The 16,750-nt window shown below is 43.6% G+C and overlaps 1 protein-coding gene across 1 annotated transcript; it reads left to right on the top strand.

The window, feature by feature from the left end:
* Positions 1–253: 253 nt before the first annotated feature.
* LOC144111138 (lysosomal protective protein-like) lies at positions 254–12,164 on the top strand. Its single transcript, XM_077644293.1, has 10 exons — positions 254–501; positions 1,810–1,972; positions 2,639–2,884; positions 3,599–3,690; positions 3,782–3,884; positions 5,856–6,044; positions 8,044–8,165; positions 9,632–9,791; positions 10,916–11,008; positions 11,972–12,164. Exons 1-10 carry the CDS (start codon positions 299–301, stop codon positions 12,053–12,055), a joined length of 1,455 nt encoding a protein of 484 aa, XP_077500419.1. The 5' UTR covers positions 254–298; the 3' UTR covers positions 12,056–12,164.
* Positions 12,165–16,750: the final 4,586 nt, after the last annotated feature.

Raw genomic sequence — 16,750 nt, forward strand, 5'->3', positions numbered from 1 at the left:
CTGCCAGTCAGGTTAACACTAAATGCTGTCTTCGCCACAGGTTGTGGCAGCCGCCTTCCTTCTATGATTTCAGTGTCCAGCGCAGTTTATATCGTCAAGAACTTTTTCAGAAAAAAAAACAAGAAACCACAGCAAATGTGTAACACCTCTAGAAAACGGTCTTTAAGTAAATTAATGGCAGCTAGGCATGTTCCCGTACAAAATGACTTGCTTCAAATCAGTTATACGCCTTTTCTTTCATTTCCAGGTATGACAAACACTTATATATGGCGTCAAAATAGTGGTGGGCCCTAAATATATGATATTCCCCGGAAATATTGTTTCAGCCATGGAACGCTGGAAAAACAAAGTTGTCTGGATTTTAATGGCAGCATCAATGACCGTCTCACAAGGACCGCCAGGAGACGAAATCCTCTTTCTGCCAGGTCTGGCTGAACAGCCCAACTTCAAGCAGTACGCGGGCTTTCTTAACGTTGGAGCAACAAGGAAGATGTTTTACTGGTAAGACTATGAAAAATCGACCAATATATGTGCCACAGCGATGATGACTCAGTTTACAGTCCTTGTCAAAAATATACAGCCCAAGTGGTTTGCTTCCTGGCCGCGTAGCGGGACTCTTGAGCACATTTAACAGTCCTAAACTTGGGAGGGTAGAGGAGTTCAGTTCCTCTCGCCTTTGTTATTTTGGGGTCCCTGAGTATGCAAGGGGACCAGCGATGCAAGGCTCAGAAGCAGACCCCTTGGGCTGCATACTTTTGACAAAGACTACATACAGAAAAGCAGCGGGCGTTGCCAATGCAAGGTGGGAGTGCCTCAGTGTGCGTTCTCCTCGGTTGTGTTTTACCAGACAATATTTAGGCGAGCCTAGCAGACTCTTTCGCGCCCGCAGTAGGCGCTTAGCATGTTCACTTTAAATTCTCAACGTGCATAACAACTTTTAGTCAAACACACCGAACTGCTAACGGTCGTAGTTCTGGCAGGGACTAGCTGCAACGGCATGGGGCGGCAACAATATTCCGCAATAAACATTTGTCAAGGTGCGCATTATGTGCAGTCGTCACTCCTATAGGGGAGGGGCTTTCGTGTGTGTCAACTGTCACGTCATCTCTACAGCATATTATGAAATCTATGATTTCTGTAGAGGTTTTGAGTGTGTACAGCAGCTACAAAGTTTGCTTGTAGACTGAATTTTGTAGGGTTGCACTAACAAACACGTACGAAACACTATTTATCAGTTAGAACGGAACTCAGTGGTTTAATTTATGTTTAAACTTCTACCTACCACTTCGACCAACTTTTTTTTTACATGATGCTATTGTGCTACTCAAAGTCGGAAAAACGGTTTCAGCGCTTGGGAAACTTTTATACATCTAGACTTTTGTAGTCGCTGGCAGCGTTGAGTTGCGTTGGGCAGAAAACAAAATGAAATAAAAATTAGGAATATGTGTCGGACTACCCCATTAAGATATCTCGTTTCATTACGATGAGCGCAGGAAATACGAATGCTCATAGAAGCTACCAAAGACCATGTCCGAAAATCCTGTAATATACTTGAATAAAAGTGGCAGCTAATAATTCTTTGCTGTTGCTTCCGAGCCTAACTATCGGCTGCACACTTTAATCCTAATATATATTTGTTTTTGAAGGTGGTGCAGGGCGCTGGAGATGCATGTACAGATTTACCCGTGCATAGACATGCAATCGGGTTAATCTGCGCAAAGACCTGATACCAAATTGCAACCTGATTCGAACAGTAACTTGCCTTCAGCTGCTGCTGGAAGACTTGAACTAACTGCTAATTTTGTGCAGGTTCGTGGCGAGCCAAGGCTCACCTGACAAGGACCCGCTGATGCTGTGGCTTGATGGCGGTCCAGGGTGCAGCGCCATGGTCACTTTGCTGGAAGAGCACGGTCCGTTCCGAGTGGCTGACAATGGAAAGACTCTCGTTGCAAACCCATACAGCTGGAACAAGGTATCGAATGATTGCTGCAATGTGTTATATCTACCATTTTCACAGCAGTCAAAAAGCAGAGGGAATTACGCGAAACTGTGCTTTCGTGAAAACGTAAGGAAGCCAGATAATATAAACATTGATTAGCTTTACTTATGTCGCTAATTTGCAACGATACTTTGCACCATATGTGATGCACAGGTGTACTACCTCGATGGAAAGAAACGCGAACAACCCGGCGCCAACACGCTCCGCTGTTACAATTCATTTTCACCGCGCTTTTACTTCAGTGATAGCAAAAATACTCTAGACTCGTCCATGATACATTCCAGGACGATTCTAACGTCTTTTTCGTACCGTCCAGGTAAAAGCTAGATGAAAATAAATTCCAACCGCGAGGCGTGTTGGCGTCGGGTTGTTCGCGTTTCTTTCCATCGAGGTAGTACACTTATCCTAAAGCACATACCTTACTGAAGTACCTGTGCGATAGAAACTTCTAACGTGACGTCTCTGTGAGAAAGTTACTCCGGGGACTTCATCAATTGTGCCGGCTTTCAGCGTTTTGCTTTGATAATTTGTAACACTAACACGGGAGTTTATCTCAATTCCTTTTACCTTTAGCATTTTAGCAGACGACTTCAAGAAAATGCCCCGTCACATTTGTCACAACCCTGGTTCTTTTATTAGCTTGCCAGTGTGCTGTACTTGGAGGCACCGGCCGGCGTTGGCTTCTCTTACGACCCGTCGGGAAACTACACGAGCAACGACGACTCCACTACAGACGACATTCAGGGGGCTCTTTTGGATTTCTTCAGCAAGTTCCCCAGCTTGAAGAACAATGAGTTTTATATAGCCGGAAAAGGAAGCGCTGCTACGTATGTCGTCATGCTCGCTTCCCGTCTGGTGAAGGATGGCCAAGGAATCAACCTCAAGGTATGTGAAGTCAGCTAACCAGCTTCGCTGCCATCAACTCAAACTCCTCAGCTGTGAGCTGTGGGTTTGAATCTGCTATGAACGGTGAACTCTGGGTTGCTCTAACTGTTGCCCGGTAATAAATACCACTGATGCAAGCTGCTGCGAAAGCGTTCTTTCTTATGTCAAAAGGAAAACAGCATTTTTAATCATTTTTTTTGCCATTGGGCACCGAAATAAAGGCAAGGTATAGATGCTTGTTTTTACTAGAGCAGGCTAGTGGTTACAAGGCATATGCAGCCAAGAAACTGATGATCATGCATTAAGGCAAGCGTAAGCCTTGGTGAATCTGATTTCTGTTTCCTGAAGAGATCACTTTGTGTCCTTCTGCTAGTTGTGTCCTTCTGCTAGCATGAAAGTAAATCCCCATGCTGCTTCGAGAAGAACGTTAGCAGTAGGATTTATTTTGTACCTCATGTTGTAAGGTGCCATTTTGGTGTAAAATAGAACAGCTTTGATACAATTATGTGGGAAAGTTTGGATACGCAGCGCCAGTTTTTGATTTATTGATGAGACGCCACTTGGAGGTGCTAACTGTATTAGCAGTTCGTAGTGTTCTTTCAAAGTGGCAGTGATAAAAAGCATCACTATTTGCGGTAATGTTGTAATAACGTACGGCCTATTTGCCGCCTGAAGAGTGTGCAACAAAAACAAACCACGCCTTCTGCTGTCCAGGGATATGCCATCGGCAATGGAGCACTCGATTTCCGCATTACCGGAAACTCTCTGTTGTTCTTTGGCCAGTACCATGGAATATTAGATCTCGAGTAAGTATGCATGACACCAATAGCAGTACATGTTATGAACATCTTGCATCCTGATCGCTGTACTTTCTAACCCTTATCGCCTGCACAACAGGTTGTGGAACAGCCTTCTTTCGTCGTGTTGTAACGGCAGCGCTTCTGAAGAGACCTGCAGCTTCGTCGAGCCGCCGTTCATCTCCTTGGAATGCGATACTGCCGTGCGTATGCGGACCATAGTTCATTTTCTAATGTGTTTATCTCAAATATTTTACTTACTTGCTTTCGAATATGTTACGCCGTAATCGGTTGCAGCTAACTTGCACGACTATCACTAAGCGTGCCTGTATTGCAATAGACAGAAACGTAGCGAAGGGGTATTGAATGTGCTCGGTTAAATACAAATTTATCCTGTTGTCATAGCATAAACGCAGCTTGCCAGATTGAACTAATGCTTAAAACTGAAAACCCAACAACAACATTCTTCGCGCACCATTGCATGGACTTCTCACTGCCTAATGAACATTCGCGCTTTCTATTCAAACCTATTCAAATATTGAAACCGAAGGCGCATGAGCACTGTGAGTTTGAACTGATTAAAAATGGAAGACAATACCATAAAAAAACTTATATATTTAGCGAGCTTATATTTGGAAAGGTGCGTATATATGGCAATTGACCAGTGCGTCTGGCGATGGGAAATGTGGTTCAGGCTTTAGGCCAACATTACGCGCACGCAAAATGCGAACAAAAGTGCGCCCATCCTAAGTAGAGACTAGTTTAAGGAAACATAGCGGCGCTTGTGGAAGTGGTGCTCACTACATTCATGCTTCATTAGTTGTCACCGCAGCGCTGCCTCACACCCGGAGCAAGTGAGTGCTGGACCATTTAAGGCTTTTCACAAATCATCAGGTATGCCGAGGCGCGGGTCTAGCCGATGTTGTGACGGGAAGTCATTTTTACGTCTTAAAATAAAGTTTACAAGGTCGTCTATTTCAGTCGCTATCAAGGAAGACATCAAGAAGGAACATTGTAAGAGGAAATGTTACATGAATGTAGCTTAAAACAGTTATGTGAATGTAATATATTGCCGGTCTATGGCGTTATTGATGCATTTTTGTTCATCAAACAAGACAACATAATTTCAAGTCTCCAATAAAATTTTTTTTAGACTATCCATAGAATGTATCTATAAAATGCATGGAATCTCGGCAGACAAAACCTTTAGAATAGTTTATCGGCACTACAAATCCTAGGACAGTCTACAGACAATCACACGATGCACTCTGAGTAGACTTTTGTCTGTAGACTATGAAAAGGGAAAATAAAATATATACAAGAAGGCGATTGAGTCTATACGAAGACAACGGTCAACATACAATTTTTATGAAGGTTGTTTTTCCGCGGGGTTTCTTTTTGCCGCACTGTGGCGGCCTGAGTAGCGAACGCAGTCAAAATTCGGCCTAACCTCTATATAATAGAGGTTATAATAGAGGTAGATATTTATAAACAAATATCTAACTTCGTCCACCGCAGAAGTGCGTCATGCCATGTAACATTACACATACGCTAATGGGCACACCACACACACATGCATCTCTTAGAGCCAAGTGACGACCCGCTGAAGAGATATTTGTTGTCCCCACCAATATTTGCCTTCGTAATGGATGGCTAGTTGGTTGAGCATGCTTAAGACTAAGAGCAATCGCAATATGGACAAGACAAAAAAAAAAAGAAAGGAAGGAAACAGAGCCGCTCTAGAAGCACTAGCCGCTTAATATGAATAAGCAACTCTAGCAGCTCACTAACATTAAGGTATGATCGATTGCTATGCCTTCGCATTACATCCCCTGTCCAGGCACACTTCTTGATTGCAGCAGGGATGCAATTAACTCGCTTTTGCCCCCTGAAACAATTCTGTTCCCTTCGTGTCCACCAGGTTATTCCTGTAGGTTTTCTATTTATACCCCGCCGCCTGTCTTTTATTTGAATGCCGCTGTTTTTTTGCCAGATTATGGTTCTTTATGTGATTATACTGGCATGAAAGATCTGTTATATAGTCTTTCTGAAGGACACTGATCAGTTTGTATTCTTTATCATAACAAGTTAGCAGATACACGGCAACATAAGGACTTTCTTCTCCGATATGTCAAGTTAGCGCTCAGTTGTAGGTGCTATGTTCCGGCTCTCAGGTGGAGGTGGCAGCCCACAACATCATAGAGCGGGGGCTCAACAACTACGACCTATTCGATACTTGCATCGGTTTTAGACCAGAAAGAAATGGCGGGAGAAAGCATGATGCTGCACAAAAGGGATGGTCCACTTCACCGTACCGCAGAGCCCAGGAGTTCATGCTTCGGTGCCTCAATGTCAAGCCCTGGGTGAGTAATCTGAACGCTGCCCTCAGTACAACTCGAATGAACAGGAGTACCATTATTCGACCGGTTTGGAATAGCCGCGAACTGAATTTCCGGGCGAACACGCCGGCGCACCAGTGGCATAGTCTGGATCTCTAAAGTGCAGCAATTTCGGACCAAAATTCTGAAATTGGAACATTGTAAAATACCTTTACAGTAACTTTGAAGGTAATGGTCTAATCTTTTTATATGTAGCAAAATATTTCTTTTAAACTGTTTCCATCGGTCGCATCGAACAGTTAGGACACCAATAGAAAACCAATGGGAAACGCATTTGACTATAGCAAAAACGTGTACAGAAAAAAATTCAAGACTGTCATCGGGTGATCTCGAGTTATGTTGACTGTTAATGCGAAATCTTACATTTTATGAAAAAAACGGCGTTCATAAATGGTTTCAGATTCAAAAGTGCCTCTGTCCAGAATTGCTGAGTGTGGGACTTAGTAAAGATTACATTCGGCAAAACACCATACTGAATAGTGCTTTATTGAATAATGCCGCCAATATGCTAAAGGCTGCATACTCGAGGTGAATAATCGTGGTGATCGATCGTTTGCTTGCCTGAAATAAACACTCAAAGCAGCGCTGGGAGCCTGCTAAGTCAAGATGAAGCGGTTGAATTCTTGACAACACTAAAATTTTTTCTAAAGGTCTGCTAGGGCCGCGGAGCTCAACAAGAGGAGAAAAACCCGTACCTTAACGACAGTATTTGTGCTTTGGGTTCTCCCGGCGCGCGCCAGTCATGCGAACGTGAGCTAGAAGTGGGCTGCGCACGGAAGTTAAAAGCGCTTTATTATTACGACTATGACAGTGCTGGTTACGACCTGAAACAGCTATGGGCATCTATCTGGTGCGACGAAGGAAAAAGTGCTAGGAGGGAAAGAAAATGGAACCCAAGCGGGCGACTGCAATGCCAGTGAGGACTGATGTTATCATTCACTCCTGGTGATCGCTCTTCGTGAGTAACGTGAATATGCCTAAAAAATTGAATGCTTTGCATATGAAAGGTGTACGAAACAATTAGTCTCTTTGATGTATTTCATTATTTGCGTGTGAACGCCAAGATGCCTTTTACATGATCTAACTTTTAAAGGGCCGCCGCGGGAGCTCAGTGGTTATGGCGCTCCGCTGCTGACCCGAAAGCCGTGGGTTCGATTCCGGCCGAGGCGATCAAATTTCGATGCAGGCGAAATGCTAGAGGCCCGTGTACTGTGAAATGGCAATGCACGCTAAAGAATCCCTGTTGATTGAAAATTCCGGAGCCCTTCACTACGGCGTCCCTCATAGCCGGAGCCGCTTTAGGGCGTTAAACCCCGAAAAAGTAAACCAAACTTTATTTAAGTACGATATAGTTCTCAAAAAGGCGCCTACGAATAAAGGCACACTGCTGCTGTGTGATCAAGCATAGGTGGTTTGGATCTTGAAATATACAAATAGAACTAAAAGGCACTGCTATTTTTGTTTTTACTGTTTCTTTTCTGGACCAGCTTGCCCTTTGAGCTCTATGGTTTTGTTTCCTCAGTTTATGAAAACCGTATCACAAATGGAGAGGTAAAAGACTAAAACAACTTTGAATATGACGGGAAAAAATAAGAGTTGTAATTTGGAAGACGCTTCTACACTGAACAAATTCGGATGACGGCGGCCAGTATGTCAATTCTAACATTCATCACAGCAATGCTGAATTAGTATGAGATAACCACACAATTGCGATTCCAGTTAATGTTTCCTTTTTAGCTCGACGCAACGCTAACGTTATCTGTAGGTGGTTGGACAAGTTGCCACTTCAGTAGGAAATTCAGACGACGTCACTTGGGCTAAGAGCGCGCCACAAGCAGCCTGAATTGCGAGCTCTATAATGATATGCTTTTATAGCTTTGGTATATACAATGAGCACCTATGAATATTCCGAAACACTTTGTTCTCAGCACAATGATTCCACACAAATTTTGCTCTGGGACAGAAAAACTTTGGGTCGAATCCAACGTGCCTCAACTACGACAATGTGACGACGTACATGAACCAACCTCAGGTGCGGAAAGCGCTGCACAACGACCGGTCTCCTCTTCTTTGGACTCCATGCAGGTATGTTATCGTACGTTATAACGTTTAGAGAAACAAGTTTGAAAGCGCGCATTTGGGGCGCTCGACTACTGATCCGGAGTTCCCGGGCTTGAACCCGACCGCGGCGGCTGCGTTTTTATGGAGGAAAAACGCTAAGGCGCCCGTGTGCTGTGCGATGTCAGTGCACGTTAAGGATCCCCAGGTGGTCGAAATTATTCCGGAGCCCTCCACTACGGCACCTCTTTCTTCCTTTCTTATTCTTTCACTCCCTCCTTTATCCCTTCACCGCGGCGCGGTTCAGGTGTCCGCCGATATACGAGACAGATACTGCGCCATTTCCTTTCCCCCCAAAAAACAATTATTAAACCAATTAGAGCGCGCATTTGGAAAGAAGATATTTATGATAGTGTCAAAATTGCATCTCGGAGAAGGCAGAGAACACCAAGTAAATGGAAAAGTGAGAATAGCAATTTTCTCCTGCACAATACCCTACAGGAAAAACATTCTGCTGGATACTATACGCCCCTGCTTGCATGTTCGATGCAAAACAAAAAAAAATTATTTAGCTTCCAGTTTAATCTGTTCATAACTTTTAGAAGTGGGCAATTTTTTTTCTTATGGTTGCCCAAAAAAGGAAAGACTGTTGGACGGCGATCTGCATGCTGATCATGGGCTAGCGTACAGTCTAAATGTTTATCAGGCTGTCAACAGTGTTGCAGTTTTTGCACTTATGCATCGTTTTTTTTAGTAAAATAGCTCTAACTTCCGGTTTCCTTTTTTCTGATCTCTGTTGCTGTACTGTGTCATAATGGAAAGCTAAATGACCTTCTGCATGAACAGTGACGGTTCTGTGAGTGGGAAGTCCGCTCTTAGGAGTTGTAGCCATCAAGAACGCGACATTATCGAGCGCGACCAGTGGTTCCCTCAGTGATGTTCAAAAGAGGCGAAGTAGAAAAGGCGTACTTCATCCCAAGAGAGAAAAAAATTCTCGAAACTACACTGAGCACGGCACTGTTTCTTAAAGAAAAAAGAAACGCTTCAAAACCAGTATCGCAGGCGTCGCTGGTCGTGACGATCGGTAGGGTAGGTAGCGTTGTCGCCAAGAGCATACCGTCAATCTTTTGTCATTTTGGGCTTGTTCATTGAACATATACAAGCATGTTAGCCGAATAATAAAGTCTTCAAGAGAGTATGTCCTTTACCTAATCGATTAGTTTCCTTGAAATACAGATTTGTGCCACTGAATTGTAAGCTTTCTGTGCTTGAGGCATGTATTTTAGACGAAACGCTGACTAGGGGTTAAATCAAATTCTGTTCCGTGCTACTTGCTCGAAGAAAGCAGAGATTTCATTTCCGTTAGCCATTTCCGTACTCCCTCTCATTTCTTTGAAATTTGTTTCTTCGTAACTAAACTTTTAAGAAAGCTAACTAATAGCCATTTATTAAAATTTTCTTTCACTATACTATGCTCTAACCAACATTCGCAGCGACAGCCTACTTTACGCCACCCAGTACATCACTGTACGGGACGTCATCAAGAAGCTGGTAGACTCGGGGCGCCTGAAATCGCTCTTCTACAGCGGGGACACGGATATGACATTTAACGTCATCAGTAATCAACTGTTCGTCGAGAGCCTCGGTTTAGAGGTGAATTGCACTCTATATATTAAGCCTTGTGAAATGTCTGGAAAACCCTAAATGCTTTGTTATTGATAACGTTGCGAAGTGGTAAAGACCAGAGATAAAAGTAAAAACTTATAGCATCTACGATTGTAGTTTATAATGTGCTTGGTAAGGGAGAGCTGCCTCTGCACCGGCGTACCACATGAGTTCACGGGAGATAGCGCAAACCTTGCGTACGATGTGCTGCGACGGGCCTTAGGAAAAAATTCACAAGCGATCTATAGTTCGTTGCAACGGTAACGCCTGAGCACGGCTCGTTGCCACTATATAGGTCGCCAAACATGATTTCTTATCTGGTTTCCTTCTTCGAATTTTCTACTTGCGTTCGTTTAATCTTGTACCGGAATAATGCACCAGATGCGGGGCACGCGCAGGGGCAGTAGTGGTGGCACCGCGCGAGCCCGTTCCCACGGCAAGTAGCAGCCGACAGCTTTAATTTATCCTTTATTATATGTTACTTTTATCTAGAAGCAATGTTGTGCATGCCCTTTTGGAAATGTGGGTTCGAGCCCTTTTAGAGCAGAAACGGGCCAGGCGGCGTGACACGAATCTCTAGATATTAGATTTAGCGTAGCGGAGACACACTAGCGTAGATGTATACTGGTTTACCGGACGCCGGCTGCGCATGCGCAGCTAGTTTCCTCACACTGCACTCTTGCCACTGCGCAGCCTTGCCACAGCGCAGCCTTGCCTTGCACCCATGCATTGGCTCCAGCTCACCGCTCCCTTGCCTGCTGCGCATCCTCGCCGTGCACCCTTGCATTTTCGGCACCCTTCCCACTGCGCGTGCGCAGCCGGCGTCCGGTAAACCGTTATACGTCAACGCTAGTACGTCTCCGGTATGCTAAATCTCTCCAATTATACCTCCCATTACTTTGTTCCGACAGATCGGTGCGCTTCTTACGGACTCCTGCGCTACCGTCGTTCTTTCTTTCCCGCACAGTGTTTCCGCCATTGTTTCTGCCAACTGTCTTTCATTACACGTGCTCATGTCAGCTTTTAAACATCTCTTATGACGAAAATTCTTAAACTAACAATTAGCACTCAAGAGTTTTCGATCTCCTCTGCCTACTAACTGCCTCGCACAGACCCTGTCTGAGTACAAACTCTGGAAATTGAATGAACAAGTTGCCGGATACTACCAGACCTACAAGGGAAACGTCACCTTCCTCACTGTAAAGGTAATGACAATTGACTTATTTACCGAAACTCTGCGTGAAGGCTACGCTACTAAGCGTCATTAGTCTTCTGAAGGGATGGATTTTGGTGTTTTAATACAGCTGGGTCCTTTCTTCCGTCATTCTCACATTCCACAGTTCTAAACATGCGAAATAAGACCTCATGGTGCCTAGCAGTGCCACTACATCCTCGCTCCTGGGTTGGCTGTACTTGAGGAGCGCTTTTACCAATTTTTCTTTTGTTTTCCTGCTGAAAGTTGGGGACAACGTAAAATTTGAATATGCTACAGTGCATTGAAGCAGTGCGTATTTTTTGTTCATGTCGAACATTCTCGGAAAAAAAGTTTCAATATTGAAATATTGTAAGGCACTGTTATGAAAATAATGAAAGTAAAGGTTGATTCTTGAGCTGTGTAGCAACATCTTTCTTTTAGAGTGCTTCCAGTTCTCATATCTAGCAGTTAAGGCAGCCATAAAAACCAGTGAGCCAGTTTTTTAGGACAGCAAAAGCATAAATAGCAAGAAAATGAAGCCTGCTGACGGGAGATCTGCGATATATTGATCGTTCTAGGGAAATCTTACAATATATGAGAAATGGTGTTCGTAAACTGGTTCCCTTTGAAAAATGTTTTCGTCCAGAATTGTTGGGCATGATAATTTTCTGGTTTTTTCGCACGCTGTACTAGTTGAATTATTTGCAGTTTATCCGGAATTGCTTGCGGAGTGTGTTAGATTGTATAGTAACTTGTGGCACCTGGTCATAGAAGCAGCTGGCATTGCCCTGGCGGAAACGGCAGCCGTCGGCAACACCGCTTAGTAACCCTAAATACGGTGCGTCTGGTTTTGACTTTCCTTTTCCGCTCTTCCCATAGTTTTTTTACTCATACACTTGAAATTCTAACGCAGTCCGGAAACAACAAACTTTCTTCTTCCTGGAAATGCTTTATAACTCATTTTTTCTTCCAGGGAGCCGGCCACATGGTTGCGGAAAAAAAGCCGGAGGAAGCACTCGCCGCCATTTCGCGTCTTTTCAAGCAGGCTGAATTTTGAATGAGGCCCAAATAAAAACCATATATTTCCGACAAGACAACCACCAGGATACTTGAGCTCACACTTAGTTCACACATCTGCTTAATAAATTACAAAAGCATACATTCGGTCTCATGCGCTCCAGTCGCCTGTGTTTTCCGTGAGTATAACCGGTGAGTGATATAAAACAATCAATGAATCAATAAATCAATCAATCAATGTTTACTGACATAAAATAGGTACGTGTATGTTTTCATACAGGTGGGAGCCCAGAACTCCAGTCAAGTTGTGCTAGGCGTAAAAACGAAGAGAAATACAAAACCACAAATTTAATTGAATAATCAGCAGCGATAAAAGAAAGTGCATGTTTCTATTCTTAAGCACGGGCTCTGCAAGAAGTCCACTACAGAGCTTAATATATTACCAAAAAGAGACGACTGCATATATAGCTGGAACTAGCCAGCCTTGTGAAGCGGCTACAGAGCTTAATATATTACCAAAAAGAGACGACTGCATATATAGCTGGAACTAGCCAGCCTTGTGAAGCGGCTCGCTAAATCAAGAGTCATTTAAGTTACCGAATATTATGGGTGGTCTTCTTTCATTTCGTGAGAATATGACGGCAAGCACTAGTACGGTATACACTTAGAGTTCCTCAAATATTGCTAACCCATTCGGGTTGTACACTTGCTAGATAACTATCTCTTAGCTTTCATTGTAAAGGCGGCTTTTGAAGCTGTACTCTGGCCATTTTAATTGCTCATTCCGGAGTCTTAAAACGTACCGTCTTTAAAACACCGCCCACATCATCGATTCTGTTTCAGGCCCTTTTACTTGCTTAATCTTGTATTACCTCAACATGAACGCGGTGGTTTCTCGCTGCGAAGTTTTTCACGCATCTGACTCGTCACAATCGCCATTCCCTTATCGCCTGCGATTCGTTTTTTGCAACTCGTTTCATAGACAGGTATTCAATATTATTTCTGCATGTTTATCACGTTAATTATTCACTGTACGGAACTCACATACTTTTCAAACATGAGATTTCCATTCCTTTGAAGTTCTATTTTAGGTCACTCATCGTAATCATTAGTGGCACCGGCGCGTTGTTGCAACGCAAAAACCAAGAAATAACATTTCCCGCTTTCTGACTGCCTAACGTATACCCACAGCTTCCGCGGGTTAAGCCAAGATGGAATTTGCGTCATTTTCACATATTACGAGACGCCGTAGTGGTTAAGTGTTGATGGCGCTCTGGTGTTGACCAGTAAGACGCGGGTTCGATCCCGGCTTATGTCCTTTTTTAGCTTTTCTCCTTTTTTATGGATTGGTACAACGCGGGCCATTTTCCAGTCCTCCGGTAATTCACCAGAACGTAAGAAAACTTGAAAAATCTGAGTTAAAAACTGGTATAATTGTGCTGCAGAGCGTTTAAGAAAAGCATTTGCAAGCCCGTCAGGACCAGAACTTTTTTTTTTATTGCCGAGTTTCCTCAGTATGGACAAAACACCATTCACATAAATAGCCGGCACGTTATCACGATCTTCACTTGGAATTCTAGTTGTGGTTGCCCTCTCCTCAGAAATATGCCTTGCAAGTGCAAGTTAAGCCTTTCTACAATTATTGTGCAGTCCGTCACAACGTCATGATTAATTCGAACTTTACTGAACTGCTAAATCTTTCGACCTAAAAAATTCCAAACTTTTTGGGGATTACTTCTGGTGAATTCGAAGAGCGTCGTATTAAAATAATTAAACCTCGCTGAACTTAACTTTACGCAAGTTTCTCTTTCAGCGGGCGGAGCTGTTGTAAGGAAGATCTTTTTTTCCTACATCGCTTCACTTTGCGTTTAAGCTGAACAATTTCTCAACTTGTCGAAGGATTGCGACGGTTGATGTCAACTTTTCTAAGTGGAGTAAAATGCTCAGTACAGTACTGTACAGGATTTTTAAAGTGATGCCAAAAACTATGAACTTCATTCCCGCAAGAGCTGCTTAACAGCGATTGTGAGGCGTCGATAAATGCATTGAAATCAGCACGGACATATTTCTTTATCATTTTAACTGGAAGCATCCCGGAAGCGGCAGGCGAAGCAGAACAAAATTATGAAACACAATGATCTGAGATTCCCGGTTCAACGTCAAGAACTCCATCGAAAAAGGTTTGGCTAACAAAGAATACGTCTAGAACAGATTACTCTCCGGTGAGTTCACGATTAGCTTTTTTAAGGTTTAACGAAAACATCAGATCTAAAATAACATCACATGAGGCAGATAAGCCATACGACGGTTTGTCCCAATCGATTGCAGGCAGATTGAAATCACCGGTAAGGATTACATTCCGATTCTGGTAATGTATTAAACGATCGAAAAGACTAGACATAAAATAATTCGTTGCATCAGGTAGACGATACACAGCACAAAGGTAAAATGTGAAGCCATGCGTTATTAGGCGCAAAAACAAGCTATCATGCTGATCAAGTTGATCAAGGAGCGTTACGTTCACTCCATGCTTGGCAGTCACAGCAATCCCTTCACTACGTGAACCACGATCACGTCTGTATATGACGTAGCCCGGTGGCACAATTTCTTCACCAAAAATACCACCGTGTAACCATATCTCGGTTATCCCCAATTGATGGGGATCATAAGAACAGCACCTCAAGGCTATCTATTTCCTTCACAATGTTTCTGGCGCTCAAAAATATGACACGTAGTTGGCGAATTTCAGGTGGTGGTTAGGTCTGACTGCCAAAAGAATTCCTAATGATATTCTCTGCCGATGACGGAATCTGTTTAGTATGATGATTAGCTCTAAGGACGTTGAAAGAAGACATAACTGAACTGGCGGTTTGTCAAGCAGAAGAAGCGTGAGCATATTTCCTTCGCGGACACCCGGCATTCTTTCCAGAATCAGAGGTTGTTGCTACATTACTCGCAGGGTTATGACCGACATCACGTGAAACGGCACTACTTACTTTATACCAAGGGAACGGAACAGCGCAAAAACAAGCAATCACACAAGAAGGACAAGACAACACGAGCGCTGACTGACAACTGAGTTTTATTGAGCGGAGGCATATGCCTTAAAAAAGCGAGCAACAGAAATGAAAAAGGAGGAGAGCGGACAATCAATAAAGATATCAGCAAGCACTCAAACGTTAGCTGCTTCCAAAAAGTCTATTTCAGTGATTGCTTGTTTTTGCGCTGTTCCGTTCCCTTGGTTAAAAAAATGCACCAACTAGCCCAAATAGAAGTTTTACTGAATTACTTTATACCTTTGGTTCTTCATTTCGTCCCACGCGTATACCTCTTGATTGACAACTAATTTGTCATACTTGAGGTTCACTTTATCCGCAGGCTTCTTAACATCCTTAACAGTAGCCCAGAGTAGCTTCCTCGCTTTCCGTAGCCTAGGCAAGAAGTCCCCTGAAATGGACGACTAGTAACCCTTCAATTTTGAAGCATCCCAGAGCACCTTTTCCTTTGCAGTGAAATCAAAATTTTCCTTTGCAGTGAAATCAAAAACCTCATAATCACCGGATGCCTTTTTATCTTCAGTTCTTTTTCCTCAAGCGGTGTACCCTCTCCAAACGCTCTACTTTAGCGCACTTGTCCTGTGTCCTTCGTTCCAGTGTCGTTTTGTTAGTGTGTAGCGCGTTATTCAAACCTAAATGTACAACCAACTAGCCCACATTGCTGCCTTGCTCTACTTTTATTTCAAGTTTACTTTCAAAAATTTCCGCAAGAACATGTTTCTTAAGGTCATCTACTGTTTCAGTTTCTGACTCTTCAATGCCATAAATTAGCAGGTTGTTCCGACGAGAGTATTTTTCAAGATAGTCAACTTTTGTTCTTAGCGACACTATTTCTCTGTTCAATCCTGCCAACGACTTCCTCACAGGCTTCCACCCTTTGAGCTGTTTGTGATAGTACTTCCAGTTTACTTTGAATCGAAGCAAGTCTGATTTGTCTCCGATATATGCAAGTCAAATCTTGCTCCTAGATACTGTAGTTCGCATGAAGAAGCCTTTTGATCCTCGATAATTTTCTTCGAGTTTCTTTGCTACCTCTGGGCCGGGATCAAGCTCAACGTCAGCGCTAAGCAAAAGTGCAAGTAAACAAAATGAGTCAAAACAATCTGAAAATGTTTCAAGCAAGTCACCTGCGCAAGGCCGCGCCACCAAACTAAAAAAAAATCACTTTTAAATCATTAGCAGTAGCGATATCTACTAACCCGCATACAAGAGACGAACGGGCTTAGCTGCGACTGCATCCCACGGGTGCTGCCTTGCCCACTGGCAAAGAAAACCTCAGGGGCGGCTCCCGAAGGAACTGATGATGCCGATGCTCCTTGGGATAGCCAGTGCGGACGTCTTAAAAAGTTCAGCACCACGGCCGTCGGTGTTGCCGCAAATTCCGGCGCTGGCGGGGAAAAACACTGTCATCGACACATGCATCAGTGATATCTTTCGTTCCAGAAAGCAGCACTCTCGCCGCCGACGAGTTGAGCAGGAACAGGGTCGATGCACGAAGCAAGGACCTGCATAAGAAAGATAAACGGGTTTAGCGAAGTGATGACACATGCCCACTGTGGGGAATTAACTGCCAGTCTCTCGCGGTGTGTTTTAGGTACGTTTTCATCGACTTCCAGGCGTACCCAATGGATCCAGAAAACACAGCTATTTCATTGCGTTAAAGTCTGGAGCCTGGTTTT

The sequence above is a fragment of the Amblyomma americanum genome, chromosome 11, assembly GCF_052857255.1.
Source record: "Amblyomma americanum isolate KBUSLIRL-KWMA chromosome 11, ASM5285725v1, whole genome shotgun sequence".
NCBI lineage: Eukaryota > Metazoa > Arthropoda > Arachnida > Ixodida > Ixodidae > Amblyomma > Amblyomma americanum.

What these genes read in the sequence shown, in the direction of transcription:
- LOC144111138 (XM_077644293.1), top strand. Translation starts at nt 299, where the DNA reads ATGATATTCCCCGGAAATATTGTTTCAGCCATGGAACGCTGGAAAAAC. An exon ending in CATGGAATATTAGATCTCGA is followed by an intron (nt 3,691 to 3,781) that starts GTAAGTATGCAT and finishes CCTGCACAACAG; the next exon opens with GTTGTGGAACAGCCTTCTTT. An exon ending in CCTTGGAATGCGATACTGCC is followed by an intron (nt 3,885 to 5,855) that starts GTGCGTATGCGG and finishes TCCGGCTCTCAG; the next exon opens with GTGGAGGTGGCAGCCCACAA.